The sequence below is a fragment of the Callorhinchus milii genome, unplaced genomic scaffold (genome assembly GCF_018977255.1).
Source record: "Callorhinchus milii isolate IMCB2004 unplaced genomic scaffold, IMCB_Cmil_1.0 Scaffold5, whole genome shotgun sequence".
NCBI classification, from domain to species: Eukaryota; Metazoa; Chordata; class Chondrichthyes; order Chimaeriformes; family Callorhinchidae; genus Callorhinchus; species Callorhinchus milii.
Window position 1 is genome coordinate 55679916 of NW_024704746.1, and position 17807 is coordinate 55697722.

The following is a 17807-nucleotide window of genomic DNA, read 5'->3' on the forward strand; positions in this document are numbered from 1 at the left end:
TCCCACAAATTTCATGGAGAATTGTTAACTAGGACACCGGAAGAAACTCTCTTCTCTTTTCGAATAGTGCTGTGGAAGCTTTAGCTTCCACCTGAACAGGCAGGTGAAGTGTCAGTCAAGAGCTGGGATGGCCAATTTTCAGCCTGTTAGGCTGCATGTTGTCCATCCCCGATATAGACTATGGACTCAAAACCCCAAAGTGGGCCTTGAACCATAACCTTCCAACCCAGAGGCTCTTAAAGGTTAAGGTAAACCAAATTATAGGCACTAGCTATTAAAACAATATATTCCATAACTGGACTGATCAAAAAGGAACCAATGAATAAATAGCACACCAGGAAATCTGCATCAATTGAACAGTTGGTAAAACAGCAGATTAATTTTAATGTAGACAATTGCAAGGTAATGAATATCTGAACAAGAAAAAACACATGTAGAAAATCAATGAAGATCTATCTACCCATTCACAGAGCTATGTAATATACACACACAACAGAATCTCAATATAATCATTTGATGTTGCTCAGGATCTAATGATTTTCATGTTTTCCATGAAGGGAAAATGGCTTGGTTTGAATAGTGGAGAAGGGAAAATGTTTTGCTTGAGTGCCTTTGAGTTCATGGAGTCTTTCTGGGGATCATACCCACTAGAAACATTGTGGTTTGCATCCAGTCCATTAAAGAGAATATAATAATAATAATCCTTGCATTTGATATAGCGCTTTTCACAACTTCTAGACGTCTCAAAGCGCACAGAATATACAGTAAAGTGAATTGACTATATTTGTGGGCAAAACATTTTATGTAGTTCAAGGAGAGAGCAGGTTCAAACTGAATTTTGTTGACTATTGTTTTTCATGTTTTATAAAAGTGCAAGGAATATTAATTGTGCAGCAACGGGTATTTTAACACAGGTTACTTTATCCACTGATTCTACTCATTAGACAATAATCTGAATCTAAACAATGTTAAATATTTGGAAATAAACACTAATATATATTGAGCAGAAATTCTATTAGAAGATACAATGATTACACTTCAAATGCAACCTTCGAGTATTGCAGAGAACTTCTTGCCGATGTAATGGTCGCTGCATGTTTTTGACGTTATAGTCCCACATGGTTTATAGTGCCAGCTGCATTCATCAGGATCATTATAATAGTCACAAAATACAGCTGCAATGAAAATAGAAATGGTTGTTATGAGATCACCAGCAGTTTCAGTTGTTTCAGGATTTTTTAAAGTAAATATAAATTCTGCAATCCATGTTAAATATGTTATAATATGAAACAAATTGATCGCAATCCTGGAGCATTGCACTCCCATGTTAGGGAAAGAGATTGAATAATAATAATAATAATCCTCACATTTGATATAGCGCGTTTCACGTCGGGAGGACGTCCCAAAGCGCTTCACAGAACACACTGTAAAGTGAATTGACTGTATATTTGTGGGCGAACGCTGCAGCCAATTGCGCACAGCAATGTCCCACAAACAGTCGTGGATTGAAAATGACCAATTTATTGTTGGTTTTTTTTTTTTTTTGGAGGGATTATTATTAGGCGTGTGGAGTAAGGAAACTTGCCCAAGGTTTCGCCCTGCCTGGAATTGAACTCAGGTCTCTCGCTTGCAAAGCGAGTGCTCTAACCACTGAGCTACAGGACTCCACTGAATCTGTCTGAATTACATCAACAACAACAAAATTTCATTTGTATAGTGCCTTTCAGCTCAGGAGGATGTCCCAAGATTCAATAAAATTTATTGCTTCTCAATTATGTAGTTAGTTAGTGAGGTTCTTATGAAGAAGCAGAGGCAATACCATTGCCAAAAGTCATGCTCCTATTTCTGATGCTCGGTTTAAGTTTGGACTATTTTTGGACAGTTCAGCCTTCATGGATGAGCTCAAAATGAAAGAGAAATACCTAAAATACCTTTGAGAATGACTTCTTACACCAATATTAGATGATGCTGTTGCTGTCATGCACTCTGGGACACTACCCTGCATGAGAACGCTATATAAATGCTAGTTGATGTTGTTGTCAATAGGTGAACATATTGCATCAGTAGCTTTTGTGTCACTACTGCCACTTGACTCTGCGCAGCAGGTGGCACAGTCCAAACCCAATATTAGTGTGGAGGACCTATTGCATTGGATCAACACTTGGGCTTGCAATAAGACTTTAATATTTTATTTCTATTTATGCATGTTGGTCTTTGTGCATGATGCAGTATAACTGACCCATCAAGTGTATTTAATGAATTCTTAAATTCAATTCTTCACTTTTATAGTGGATATAGCAATTGGCACTTACGACATATTTCCGGTGTTCTCCAATGAATGCAAGCACCTTCTTTATTACAGGCTTCTGCATATACTGCTACAGCGGTACAGAAACCAAGGTATTTTCCTTCCATGTCACAGGCACAAGCCTCTTGGACACAAGCGTCATAATAGGGCATTAAGTCGACCTAATAGAAGTGGGATATTGTTGGAATATATTTCACTTCAAAATAAGCTTTACATTACGTTTTATAAACATAAAAATATAATATTTCATATTGTGCTTCACCTTTGAATGGCAGGGTTCAAACACTGAACCTTTTAGAAGGGCACATTTCTTTTGTGCCCATGCTAAACAATATGGATTTCTGTCACAAGGAAATGTGTCATTTAACACATTGGAGCATGACAGCATAGACTTCCAAGTATTTCCATGTTCAATGCTGCTGGTTACCAAGGAGTTCTCTTTTGTAGTTAGATCATCTTCAACGTTACCATTGGAATTTCCACAGAGACCGCATATTTTGTTCTTAAATAAAGTAATGAAATTTAAAATAATTGATCATTTTAAATTACATAATTGCTTTATATTTTATTCAGATATCCAAGGAAATAATATATTGTATAAATAAGCTTACATGATAATTCAGATTTATTAACAAACTATTGAAGCATTCTGGGTGAATTGTTTTTGGCATAAGAATAATTCATTATGATGTGTGTATATATACTATTGGGGTACTGCTGAAGCCTAATCAGCTGAAACCGCATAGCTTGCCATGCATATTGCTGTCTGACAAGTTTTGCGACTGTTTTTCCAGCTAGAACCACTCTATCCATTAGGGCTTTGATGTGCAGGGTTAATAGGAGCTGAGTGAGATGTTTACCTGCCCCAATGACTGGTCTGTTCTTCCAAGTCCTACCGATAAGCAAGGCTGACTGTGCTGTCAACAGCAGTTCCCCAACAGCTGGCTCAGGAACCAGACTTCTGAGACCGCCACAGAGGGCTGACTCGATTCCAACATTCTGTAACCAAGCATGTCACCTTGCCCCCCCCACCCAATACCTCCCCCACCCCAGGAGGATAGTCACTAGTTTGTATAATGTTATCATTAATAACTGTAATAACTGATACCTTATAATGTTAGGTCATATCTTTAAAACGCATCGAATGATCCATCTCTTTAAGCATCACTCTGAACATTTCTTAAAATGTAAAAATACTACTGGAACTCACATTTATTCCCAATGCCTGAATACATTTTATGTATTGATGAACAAATCAAAAACAATCCACACTTACATTCCATTTTGGATCCAGTGTGACTGAAAGTCTTGTACGTTTATCCCATATCATAGTAATTCCATTCGAAAATGTAAGAGTTATATAGAGCCCAACAGAGTGAAGTGAATAGGAATGCTCTGAGCAGTGGGTTTGATTTGGAAACTTCTCAATTATTGTATTTCCATTCAGCATTATTAATTCTTTACCCTATAAGATAAAAATAGGCACACTTAGTATAATTTTAGGCACTGTAAATAAACATTTAATTTTCTTTCCGCTGACTTATAACTATAATATTTTCGTAATTGAATACCTCAATTATAATTCTGATGTTTCTTGAACATGTCACTCCATTTTCACAGCATGGAACACTCTCTATCAGTATTTGGAATGTACCTTCTTTTTGGTTGCACTCATCCTAAATATTAAAAAAAGATAGGATGATGGAACACTTTCAAATTATCGTAGATGCCTCAGCCAGACCATAGAATCATGCAATATGAACAGTAAGAAGGAGACCATTCAGTTCTCGTGCCCATCGTATACTGCTAACTTCCCCATTGAAACAATGTTCTTGTTCTTTCCTCGCAGCCTGTAATATTTTCTATTTATAGTACTCATTCAAACCCTTCAAATATTGTGTTGGCTTTTACAAAATTCTGTGGCAAGTCATTCCATATCCTAAATCCCTAGGTTTTCCTCTGATGATAATCCTCAACTTATGCCCTCTACTTACTGATTCACAGAAAATAAGTGCATATTATTGTTCAAGTTGTTTTATCCAGCTAAAAGAGCTAAAGCTAAACCTGGTGTCAGCCTTCCGATTAAATTACATCTCAAGCTGCTAAGCCAAATGCCCAGGTCATCATAATACATATAATTTAGCAATGGGTATTTGACTTTGGTGAACATTGCCTCCGAGTCCACCGTGAACTCAAAATGTGAGATAACATTGATTATTATCCTGAAAACTATTTCTGGTGGCACAGATCAATTTTCAGCAACAGCTAATTATTAATCATTTCTGCACATTTTAATTTTAAAAAATACAAATATTGATTCTCCGTTATGGGAACAAGAGGAATGATCTACCCAAAGACCCTTCAGTAGATTTGAAGGTACCAAGGCAGAGACAATTTCTGTGCTTCATGAAAGGATAAAATAAGGACCTGTCCTCTCTAATTAATTACCCTTAGAAGGAAATGTAGTATAATCATATCATGAAGCATATTATAAAAAGTTTAACTACAATCTAGCACGTGTAAAATTATTTCAGAATTTTTCAATAGATACAAATTCAAGCTTATCTACTCGTCTAAGCAGGGTAAGATTAGAAATGACAATAATTTGTATGAAATTTATTATTGGTAGCATCAATGTTTTACGTTCATTAAAATATCCCTCTTCTTGCTCCATTCACTGCTATTCAAAAACAAATTATTTTAATCTTCTTATTTCCTCATACATCCAATAAAAGCTTAAAAAACAAAAAATTAGGGCTTTCATTGAAAGCCTACAATGTTGTGTTTTTTTTAAAAAAGTCTACCTCCGTGGTCCTATGTTTTTGTTTATTTTCATGTTCACCTCATTATACTAAGAAGTGCAGTTTTTCCAAGTTCCTATTAGTTTTTACAAATTGCTGTTAATTATATAAAAGTATTGAATTTGTAAACTATAAGCATTAAAAGATCATCAAATACATGCACAATAAATAATAAATAATAATAATAATAATCCTTGCAATTGCTTTTTCACATTTTCAAGACATCTCAAAGTGCTTCACAGAATAGACTGTAATCATAAGAACATAAGAATTAGGATCAGGAGTAGGCCATTCGGCCCCTCGAGCTGCCCCGCCATTCGATAAGACCATGGCTGATCTTCAGACCTAACTCTAATTACCTGTCCTATCCCCATATCCCCTAATCCCTCTATTTTTAAAAAATCTATCAGTCTCAGCCTTGAAGATGTTCAAGGACTGAGCATCTACAGCCTTTTGGGGTAGTGAATTCCATAAATTCACTACCCTCTGAGAGAAGAAGTGTTTCCTCAACTCTATTCGAAAAGGCTGACCCTTAATCTTAAGACTGTGAACCCTGGTTATAGATTCTCCTACCAGGGGAAACAGTTCCACACTGTCTACTCTGTCAAGCTCCATAAGAATCTTATATGTTTCTGTAAGAGCACGGCTAACATTAATTGTGGGTGATTTTAATCTGTACATAGATTGGGACAACCAAATTGGGAAAAATATGATAGAGGAAGAGTTTATAGAATGTATTAGGGATACTTAACTGGATCAGTATGCCGAGGAGCCAACCAGGGAACAGGCTAAAGTGAATTGATTATATATTTGTGGGGTCTTATTTATCACTATGAAAATATTTTACGTCAAAAATTTATAACTGCAACTTACTTCAACAAAAATATATTCACAGTTGCCATCATAGTTGTATCTTTTCCCATCAAAGGTTCTATAATGCCCATCTCCAAAAACAAGACAGGTCTTCGGGCATGGATTTTCAGTGCATTGCCATGATCCACCCTGGCATGTGCTGGAATATAAATGATACAGTGTAATTGTCTCCAATTGTGTCATCCAATTAGTGCTACATTGTTTTGTTTGCTAACTTGGTTTACTTAATTCTAACATTTGATTTGTCTCACCAGTTATTGCAATCACTTCGAATTGTGCTTCCAGAATGATAAGTTTCACCACCAAACGAACAAGAGCATTCTACAGGGGCAATGCAGTTTCCATTGTTGTCTTCGACAAGACCATTGGGACAGATGCAACCAGGTACACATGGAGTTGGCTAGGAAAATGAATAATATTAGTTCTTTCAAAGTGATGGAAATCATATTGATATACTGTATAACAAACATACATGTATTGATTACAATAATAATCCTTGCATTTGATATAGCACCTTATCACGTCTTCGAGACATCTCAAAGCGATTCACAGAATATATTGTAAAGTGAATTGACTCTGTATTTTGTATTCTGACACATTTATTGTAAGTCTTAAATTGTGGGGTGAAATGTGGGATTTTCAACATTTTAATTATTGTGAAAAATTGCAATCCAAATCTATCTTTAACTTTGGATAAGTTTGGGAGTGAACAATCTTTAACTTTGGCCAAATGGTTTAGGCATCTTCTAAATTTTGTCAGCTTCTTATTCTGCGATAATGAAGCCCAATTCTTATTCTAAATCTAGAGTCAATTGTTTGACATCGCCTTCAAAGGAACCCAGTTGAGTTAAGGTACTGTCCAAAATGAAGAGTAAAAATAAAACCATTATAAATTACAGTTATATTCAAATTATATTCCAACTCCTGAGAATGTTCACCCGCAAACCCATCTATTGCTAAGAACAGTTTGGATCGCAATTTTTTGGTCATTATAATTATCACTGGCAATAATTATAACATTCAATCAAATTCTGTTTTTTATATTTCTGTTAAACTGGTTGGCAATAACAAGCAGTAACTTACACATGGTGTCTTTAGCGTTCGGCAGGTTTTCCTACATAAGCCAACAACACTACAGTCCATAAATAGCTTTTCAATGCAGTCTAAAAGAAAATAGTATTTTATGAAGAATTTAAAATGTTTTCATTTGAATGAAGATTCACCCAGTTTCTTTGAACGAGACTTAAAAAATACTTCACCTGGTTGGCTACTTGTAGTATGGCAATCAGGCACTCCATTGATACAATAGCTGAAGAAACAATTAAGATGAATAATGTTACAGTTATAAGCTGTAAAATTTATGACTTTTTGATTGCTCTTGTGGTAATTAATGCCACGTGACAACTATCGTCGGTGTTAATTAACACAACAGAATAAGAGGTTTTTAGTGTTTCACATTAAATTACCACTAGTTGGCAACACAAACTTCCAGGCAAGTGGACTCTTTGAGACTGTCATCTTAGAGTTCATAGAAGCATAGTTTGCAAATTATAGTCACTAGAATGCATTGTAATTANTTTTTATTTAATATTTATTTTCTAGGCTTGATCTGTTAAAGAGTGCACAATCCGTGATCTGCTCCAGCCAAATAATATTTTTTTTACCAATCAGCCTTCAAGTCTCAAAGACTACACATTACTACACAGTCATCAAATTGAACATTTGAAAAGTCATACGTTTTAGCCTTGCGCCTTTAGCTGTTCTGTTCAAATTTTGTAGAGCAGAAATAACATACTCACCAAGTTGTTCCATTTACTCCAACACTTTCTTTACTTTCAACAACCAAGCCAGCAACAATGCATGAGCAATCTGATCTATTAACACAGGCTCCTTTCTTATTCATGTAGAGTCCTTTAGGGCAACCACAACCTTCAAGTGGAACATCATCAGCTTTGCAGGTTAAATCTGGTTCTGACAATGATCTGCAGGAATGATTACAGGCCTTCATATCATATTGAAAAACCTGAGTGTCAGGACAGCTTACACCTAGGAACAAATATAATATAATAAATAAATGTTTGGTGGATATATTCTTTTAAAAAGAGTTCCAAATATATTTTTATCTTGATGTTAATTAAGAAGTTCATTACAAAAAACCCACGTTATTTAAATAATCCATCCTAATTAAATCCAAAATTTCCTTTTGTTTCATTAACATTAATAGATTCTAAAATATTTTGATTACGAAGTAAACAAAAACGTAATTTCTCCAAGATACTGGAAACTCCAGTCACTTTCTTTCATGAAGGAAGGATATCAAAATTATGTTAGTAACGCCACTGTTATGAAAAACATAACAATTTACAATCAATAACTAAAGGCTTAAACTGAACTCAGTGCCCCTGTTGACAACAATACTAATCAACAACAATGGTAATCGTTATATTTCATATAGTGCCTTGTCATTGAAACGTCTCAAAGCTCCTTATAGGATTATACTGCAAATTATAGTAACTATATATTTGCAGCCAATTTGTTCAGAGCAATGACACCCTGAGGAACCCCCTATTCTTTTTGAATAGTGCCATGGGATCCCAATTCATAGATTGCTTTAAGAATATGGTTTCACTGGGACATAATTTAACGATACCAGAAAGTGAAAGGAAATTTCAGAAATTAAAGAGAGGGTGAGGTAATGATGGGGAATGTAACAGTAGATTTACATGTAAAAGTACAACTTACGTGTTCTGAACAAATCACTTAAGAATTGGTTCTGAAAGGATAGCTAATTTATGGTTCAAAAATCTGAGCTTGTGACAAAACTGAAAACATGCTCTTTCATTTATAATTGGTCACACATAGATCACAACATACCACAAATTTTACTTCTCCAGTTGTACATGATCACATTATTTTTAGCACATTCATGAGCATATGCTCCCATTGCAGCACAGATGCAGTCATCAATGTTCTGACAGCTACAGGCAACAGCCTTGCACATCTAAAACACAGCACAAATATATTATTAAACAGCCAATCTTGGAACATTTCTGCAGTTCTCCCAGTTGAAATGTGATTCGGGTGAACACCCCATTTTCTCCAAATATCAACTTAAGATAAGCTAGTGTTCCCTGAACTAGCAGTAAAATGCTAGGATCTGTGGGGTAGCAAAATCAAAAGTATTGCCTGGTGGCTCAATGGCTGCAATGAGTTTTTTTAGCTAAACAATTTAAAAAAGTAAAGGTGGGATTCCCTTGCAACAATTATTGAGAAAGGCATCTCCAGGAATGCAATGCCCTATTTTGTGATAATTATCATATCACACAACAATTTTTTCACTCTAATTTCTCATTTTTAAAGTATTCTTAGTGAAATGAGAGGTACAGGAGTGGGTACACATAATCAGTTATGATCACATTTACAAGTTCACTATGCAGATTCAAGTCACAATGGATACATTGTTTCCAAATTTCTTTGAGAGAAGAAAGGATGCAAAATTGAGTCTTTAAGGACATTAGCTACGTCCTTACGCCAATAAGGAATCTATCAATTACAGGTGAAATAGTATGCAATGTATATTATTAACATATACATCCTTGCAAGAGAAAAACAACAACTTGAACTTATATTGCGCCCTCCATGCAGGGTAGCGTCTCAGAGCGCTTAACAGTGATGGAGCCTGACTCTGAGTTCGGGCAGTGGAGGTAGCTGTAAGCACGGCTGAAGAGGAAGGTTTTCAGACGGGACTTGAAAAAGGAGAGAGATGGGGCAAGACAGAGGGATTGAGGGAGAGTATTCCAGAGTTTCGGGGCATAGTGGCTGAAAGAGCGACCTCCGATGGTGGGACGGAGGGTGCAAGGGACGAGCAGGAGGCTGATGGCAGTTAAGCGGAGGCACCGGGTAGTGGATTGGAGATTGAGGAGGTATCAATACAGTTATCAATGTTTTGAACAATATTGCTAAAAGCAAAGGCATTCATATGTCAGACTGTGAGCAACGTCAATATTTAGACAAACATTTTATAAACATAAAGATCAAAATTAGTTCCTGTCATGGAATATGTATTCATCAAACTTCCAAAATATCAGAGTAATATCAAAGCATTATCGGCATGCTAAAAAATGTTGACACAGGCTTCTGGGAGGGATCAGGAGAGAGTTTTGCTCAAACTGCCTTACTTGTTCCTAAAATCATGGTTATTTTCTGGATTAAGAATAAGCAATTTACCATAATGAGGCTGAAGAAGAGATATGAGATTGTGTATTAAGATACAGAATAGACAGCATGGTATAATCTTAAAAATTGGCATCTTGATTCTTCCTCATTCTGTATACCAGAAGAAATATATGATTTTCTTATAGTTGAATAAACTACTTATGTGTTTATCACAATTGTGCCTCAAACTTTATTCAAACTTTATATGAAGGGGGAATGCAGGTTTAGTATGCTTGAAGTCAACTAAGTTTAGGAGCATAGGAACGTAAGAGATGCTACCCACACAGGGTAGCATCTCAGAGCTCTTAAATCAAATAGAATATAGAACATACAAAGGAGAACTGAAAAAGGAAATAAGAGGGGCAAAGAGATTGTATGAGAAAAGATTAGTGGGTAACATGAAAGGGAACCAATAGGTATTTTATAAGAGGGCTGAGAAATTGGATAAGAATAAACAGAGAGGAGGTACTACAAAGGTTGATGGTGCTCAAGGTAGATAGTCACCCGGTCCAGATGGGTTGCATTCTAGGTTACTGAGGGAAGCAAGAGTGGAAATAGCGGAGGCTCTGGCCTCAATCCTCCTTGAATAATGGAGGGGTGCCAAAGGACTGGAGGGTTTCAAATGTTACTCTCCTGTACAAAAAGGGGCAGAAGGATAAACTCGGGAAGTACAGGCCAGTCAGCCTAACATCAGTAGTGGGGAAACCTCTAGAGACTATAATTCAGGACAAAATAAATTTTCACTCATAAAAGGACAGCCAAAACGGATTTGTTAAAGGCAAGTCGTGTCTAACAAACCTGATAGAGTTTTTGATGAAGTAACGGAGAGTATGGATGAAGGTAGTGGAATTGACGTAGTTTATATGGATTTTCAAAAGGTGTTTGCTAAAGCGCACACAAGAGATTTGTAAGCAAAATAGAGGGAGTGGGATTGATTTGGATAGCTGTTTTCAAAGAGCTGGCACAGACACGATGGGCCAAATGGTCTCCTTCTGTGTTATATAATTCTATGATAATCTTCTTAATTTAAGGGAATACAGACCAAGTTTATGCAACCTGTCCACACAATTTAACCCATTAAGCCCTATTATGATTTTGATGAATCTGCACTGTATCCTCTCCAGTAGTAATATATCTTTCCTGAGCTTGAGCTTGATGAGGACTCGAACAGTAAAATGAATACATTTCCAGGAACAAACTGTACATTATCATCCCAGTATAACTGAATACAATTTCCACATCAAATTTTGATTAAAAACATGTTCACTTGTGAAGGCTTATCCAGATTTCTTACTTCATAGTATTTGTCAACATCCACGACTGGATGACACACACCAAAAACAGATGAAACATCTTTTAAGTAGGCACATTGCGATTTGGCGTAGAATTCTGCAAGGCAAATTTAAGATGCAATTATTTTTAATGCTAAAAGAAAAATATTATGTTAGAAAATATTTTAGCAACACTCCAATAAATGTATATGATCAGGCCAAACAGACAAAGAGGGGTTCAAGTTGGACCTGTGATCTATGCTGAATCACTTGAAGTAGTGGCGTGCTAAAATTTAAATAAATATTAGCCAAGTTTTCAGAATTTTAAAGATTTGAATTGTTTTTCCAATCTTTTGTTCTCCAAAGAATACAAATTTAGCTCTTGTGAGTTTCTATTTATAACTTAAACTTTAAGTCTTCTCATTTCAACTGGGACCAATATGTCACTGCCCTTTTGAAGTTAGGGTGTCCAGTGAGCTACACAGGGCTAGAATAACATATTTTGATTTGAAATAAAATGCCCTTGTAACGTATTCTTGAATCTAATGATAATAGCTTCACATTGCCCTGGATAATTCTATTTTACTCGTAAGACAATTTTCATTTGAGCTTGCCAACTTTCATTAATTTTATATAGTTTAAATATGGACTTTTATTCATGTCTTTTAGGAATTCCAATAAAATCCGTTGGATACCTTCAAATGAAAACCTCACTGGATGGACTAGTTGAAACCCCACATAAGCACACTTTCTGAAGATAAATATAAAAGATACAAGTACAATTATTACCGCTGTCTATGCTTAAGCAAGTAGAAATCACATTTGGATTTGGACAATCAGTAATAGTCTTCCAAGTATCAGTGAAAGCAACATGCGTATTTTCCACAACCCTCTGCATAGATAGAAAATCGTCATCGGCGTTACCATTGAAGGTGCCACATAATCCTGGAAAATAAAAAAGTCATTAAAAGAATGCACTTTTTCTTGCTAATTTAATATCAGCAACAATCTGACTCAGTTGACTATAAATATTGCAGATTACATTCTCTGTTTCAACACCTTTAACAATTTGTTTTCATCAGCAATTCATTGCACCTGGCAGTCAATGCATGCATTTGCAATTAAATGCATTTCAAGCCCTACCTTGTGTGCTTGTGTTTTCTTTGGCATCTTCAGGTAGTGTGATGTAAAGCTGCATGATAGGTAAAATCTGCAAATGCATTTGTAGCCCAAATGATGTTATTGCTTGAAGATACATTGAAGACTGTTGAAATATTGTAATATCATCTGTTGAAAATGAAAAGACAAGTTACATAAATGTTAACTATTGATTGACCGATAAATAAATTGAAATTACTTTTACCATCTGCTCGCATAATTTCTGTTTTAATTCCATTGTAGTAAACGGTGCCATATTTGTCAAATGTGTATTCATTCTATAAAAGAGAAAAATATATTTTCATATAGAATTTTAAAGATTAAACTGGAAAATGCACACAAATAATATTACAAAATATTTACCTGCGATTTTGTAATTTTGACACTCTCTAAACATATCTGATTATGCAGGGGTTGACAAAGCTGTATTTTAACTATCACTGACCAGTGTTCAGTCTGTGAAGACAAATTAAAATGTAACACTGAAAAACAATATCAACATAGACATTAACTTCTAAAATTGAATAGCTATAATTCAAGTCACAAAAAGTAATCAATTTTGAAATACTTCACATACAAAAATAGCATAGTATGAACAATTTCCATTTAACTTATAATATTTGCCATCAAATGTCGTAATATGGGATCCTTCCTCTATTTTACACATTCCAGGACAATTAAGACTGAAGCAATCCCACTGCCCACTTTGACAGGTGCTGAAACATACAAAAACACATTAATTATTCAATCATTTTTGTTTTAAAAGTTGAAATCAATCAAACATGGATACTCTAAATTAGGGCACTTACCATGAGTGACAGGAAGTATTTCTTGATTCTCCGGATTCATAAATCCTTCTGCTATATTCACATGGACATTCGTTTTTGCTGATGCATTTGTTTGTGCCTCTTATGTTATCCAGAACAGTGCCTGAAGCACATTGAAATAAATATGGAAGTAAGTCTACTTACAACAAGTGTACCTCTTTTATCTTGACATTTATCTATTCATGTTGCAATACTTTTTCAAAAACAAATAATTGTCTGGCTTCCTATATGCCCAAAAAGTCACAATCACTCACTGGTGATTTCACTTTCTGGACCATGACATCACCTTTCATGTGATTGGTGCAGTCACGAGGAGCAAGCACTCACTGACAATCACATCCTGTCATAAGATGGGGTAGAATTTTATGGAACCGCAAATATTGACGTATAATGGCAATGTGATACGTTTGCTTCCTATCCGATGGAAATCCACCAATGCTTAGAAATTTACCAATAGCTCACATTTTTTTCCGGATAAAAAAATGTATTTGTTCCCCAGATAACAATGTGCTTAAGCTACTCTGATTACAGAATCCCTTACAAAAATAGCAAGCAGTACCTAAATGGGACAATAAGTTATGACTTCTAGAAAATAATCATCTAATATATTTTAAAATGATATATAAGAAAACATATTTTATTGATATAAAGGATAGTAAGACCATATAAATCTATAAATTATAATTACCTTCTGGACAATCACAGGTATTTACACAATGATCACAACCAGGTTGAGATTTAGGATCAGAACATGTTGCAATACAAGCAGAACCACATTCCTTGTAAATTTGATTTTCAGGACAAGTGGGAGATGCTAAAATGGAAATGTAGCTTTTAGATTTTGACCTGGAAAATAATAATAATAATAATCCTTGCATTTGATATAGCGCTTTTCATGTCAGGAGGACGTCCCAAAGCGCTTCACAGAACACACTGTAAAGTGAATTGACTGTATATTTGTGGGCGAATGCAGCAGCCAATTGCGCACAGCAATGTCCCACAAACAGTCGTAGATTGAAGATGACCAATTTAATTATTGTTTTTGGTTTTGGAGGGATTATTATTAGGCTCTGTGTGGAGTAAGGAAACTTGCCCAAGGTTTCGCCCTGCCTGGAATTGAACTCAGGTCTCTCGCTCGCAAAGCGAGTGCTCTAACCACTGAGCTACAGGACTCCACATCCACAAATCATCGTGAACAGCAAAATATAACTGAAAAAATATATAGTTAGGAGTCTAATTTAAATGCTAGTTAACTTACAACAATTTGTAGTTTCTCGCCATGTTTTCCACAAACTATCATCCGAGTTTCTACATTGACGCGCTAATTCTTCAAAATTAGCACATGCACACTGTCTAGTATTTTGACAAGCACATACATCTTTTTGACATGTACTGAGGAAGTTGTTAATCTTGTCATTTTCAATGCAGGACATAAAATATAAAGAGATTTTGAAACAATCCTGAAAGTAAATTGTAATAAAATGTCACTAAGAAATACAGCATGCTAATGATATAATAATATAATTCTATTGAGTACATTCATTATATGGTCACATTAAGCATATACATCTTTAAATTTGTATAATAGTCCTTATGTCTGGTACACAGCCTTTTCTATCAGGAGAAATTCTCAAAATGCTTCACAGGATATGCTCAGGAGTAACTGCTTTGTGGTCAACCATGGCCAATTTGTGCTATGTTCTGGAAACAGCTATGAGCAAATTATCAATTTTGTTTGGCAAATTGTTGACCGATTCCAGGAGAAACTCACTTTCAAATAGTGCCACCTGAATAGGTAGATGGGAGCTGGGTTTAACATCTTATCTGAAGGACGACACCTCCAACAATGCAGTACTCCCCCAGCAACATTGGAGAGTCGGCCTAGACCATACAAGTTCCAAGTCCTGATATGGGGCTTGAATTCCCAAACTTCTGACATAGTGGTGAGTGCGCTACCAACTGATCCAGGTTAACACACAAAGTTATCTAATGATTTCTTATAGTTTATTCCTCTAACAATGGGTAACAGCCTCTGCATTACCTCTAGAAGAGCAAGCGATCTCATAGATATATAGAAATCTGTAACGGAGGAGGCCATTTGGCCCATCAAGTCTGCACCAAAAACAACAGTTCTTGCATTTGATATAGTACCTTATCACATCATTTAGACAGTTCAAAACGCTTCACAGGATATGCAGTAAAGTGAATTGACTGTGTACTTTGTGGGCGAAACACAGCAGCCAATTGCGCACATCAGTGTCCCACAAACAGTCGTGTCAACATTTAAAATAATAATAATAATCTGATTCAGGGCCTAATGTCAAGTGTTGCAGTGACCAGGTTTGTCATTGAACTCAGCAGCCAATTTGCGCACAGCAACATCCCACAGCAGTGGGGCCTGAAGTGGATGAAATTTTATCAAGGGGTGAGTGGGGAGGGCAATTGTCAGCCAGAACAACAGGAAACTTTCTGTATCTTTTCCCAGCAGCGCCACAGGAGATCTTTAACGTCCACCCGAACAGAACAAGGAGATCACTTCAATTCCACCATCCTGCCTTATCCCCATACCCTTTAAAGATCCTCTCCTTCATATACCCATCTACTTCCCTCTTGAAAACTACAAAGCACTCCGCTTCCACCACTCTACTCAGCAGGATGTTACACTTATTTTGCAGTGGCCAAAGCCGTATCTGTTACAGTAAAGTTGTGAAATCTCTGAAATTTTCAGTAAAATTGTGAAACCATGAAATCACTAAAATTAGGAGTTAGAGATTTTGTGTAAGAGTGATCATTTCATCATGTTGATAACCTTGTCTTGACACTTAATTATCATCAAATAAATAATACGTTATGAAAATTCATATTTTATTTGCCATAAACTTCATGCGACATTTCATTCACTGATGAGTCAAATATTCATCTGTTAATACAACTGAGGCTTCCATGCAACTGGGAGTTATACTTTAGCTTTGCTTTGAAGCATTTACAATTGTTGGTCTGACATTTTTTCTGACTGCAGTTACACTTTGTAAAGCCTTGTCCATCACAAACAGTGGTGCAATGATAGCTTCACAGAGTGACACTGACTTCTCCTGTTTGGCGCAGGCTCTGTTAACAACGTTGTGCGAAGAGGTCAAATTGGTCCTTGCAATAGTGACCTCTCAGGATGCCAGCCTTTACTGCTACCTTGCTACCTTGTACTAAATCTCTATTAATGATAACACCAAGGATGTCCCTGGTATCCCCTCTACCCCTGACCACTGCTGTGATGGGGACAGCCACGTTGTCTCCAGGTGTAGCAGCTTGGAGACCCAGCCGATTCTGCTTTACCATCCTGTCTCCTGGGATACTTGTGCCATGTGTGTAGCAGCTCTTCTCTTTCTGATCTGGGTCATGTGATCTCCAGGACTTTTGAAATAGGAGTCTGTATAGGAGGATCACTGGACATCTCTACCATAGAGGACATGGAGACTACAGGGCTAGGCTGTGGTGGGGCTGTGGCACCGGAGACTGGAGAAACAGGTGCATTGGTAGTGGGTGTTTCGATGACCTCGATTGGACTGGGTTGTCCTGCAGAAGTGCTAGCTGAAAAAGAGGTGGGTTAGGCAGTGTGTGTAGCCCCATCACTGTCACTCAGTGGTGGGATTGAAGCTTCTGTAGCGGGGTTACTTGAGGTGGGTGATTGTCAGCTGGTACTTCTGACTCCTAAGTTCAATGATTTCATGGTTTCACAATTTTACTGAAAATTTCAGAGATTTCATGAAATCCCTGGTTTCACAACTTTACTGTAACATATGCATCACATCAAGTGCAGCCTGACCTGAGTATTGCCATCTGGGAATCTGAACTCAAATCAGATCAAATCAAATAAGACCAAAGCAACCTGTTGGTCTTGTTTATTTCTGGGTCACACTGTTTGGACATAATGAGCATGGAATCTACTCACAACCCTGTTTCTTTCAACTTCACCCTTGGTTCTAACTTTCTAAAGTTCTAACCTGTCAATAGACTAAACGTGGCTCCTATTTTTATCTTCTACAGCTGAATTTTGTATTCACCCTGCTAAAATGTGTTTTTTTTTCAGAGATGCTTGAATGTGCTTGTAAGTCCCCCTGGGAGATTTGTATGTGTTAGCACCTTGTAATAAACTAATGTTTATGCATACATTAACTAAAATCATACAGCATGTCAATGAAAGCACTGTCTGGCAAGCTACTCGATGCCTGTCCAGTTAGGACTATCCTCCCATTAGAGCTTTAGCTTAACAGGAACCGAATGGGAAGAATCTCTGCCTGCAGTCTTCCCCTTCAGGTCCTGCTGTTGATTTAGGCTTGCTGGTCTGTCACCAGCAGCG

General features: G+C 36.5%; 1 protein-coding gene across 1 annotated transcript in view; it reads right to left on the bottom strand.

The window, feature by feature from the left end:
• The window catches only part of LOC103189551 (mucin-19-like), a 101959-nt gene extending 85173 nt beyond the window's left edge, over positions 1 to 16786 (bottom strand). The window contains exons 1-14 of the mRNA XM_042335446.1: positions 16648 to 16786; positions 13290 to 13342; positions 12832 to 12904; positions 12258 to 12413; positions 11492 to 11586; positions 8857 to 8983; positions 7066 to 7145; positions 6234 to 6382; positions 5983 to 6121; positions 3880 to 3984; positions 3585 to 3773; positions 2571 to 2810; positions 2313 to 2469; positions 1050 to 1175 (exon numbers count right to left, since the gene is read on the bottom strand). Of these exons, the coding sequence (XP_042191380.1) occupies positions 1050 to 1175; positions 2313 to 2469; positions 2571 to 2810; positions 3585 to 3773; positions 3880 to 3984; positions 5983 to 6121; positions 6234 to 6382; positions 7066 to 7145; positions 8857 to 8983; positions 11492 to 11586; positions 12258 to 12413; positions 12832 to 12904; positions 13290 to 13342; positions 16648 to 16786 (1828 nt within the window). The remainder of the gene's footprint in view (positions 1 to 1049; positions 1176 to 2312; positions 2470 to 2570; positions 2811 to 3584; positions 3774 to 3879; positions 3985 to 5982; positions 6122 to 6233; positions 6383 to 7065; positions 7146 to 8856; positions 8984 to 11491; positions 11587 to 12257; positions 12414 to 12831; positions 12905 to 13289; positions 13343 to 16647) is intronic.
• Positions 16787 to 17807: the final 1021 nt, after the last annotated feature.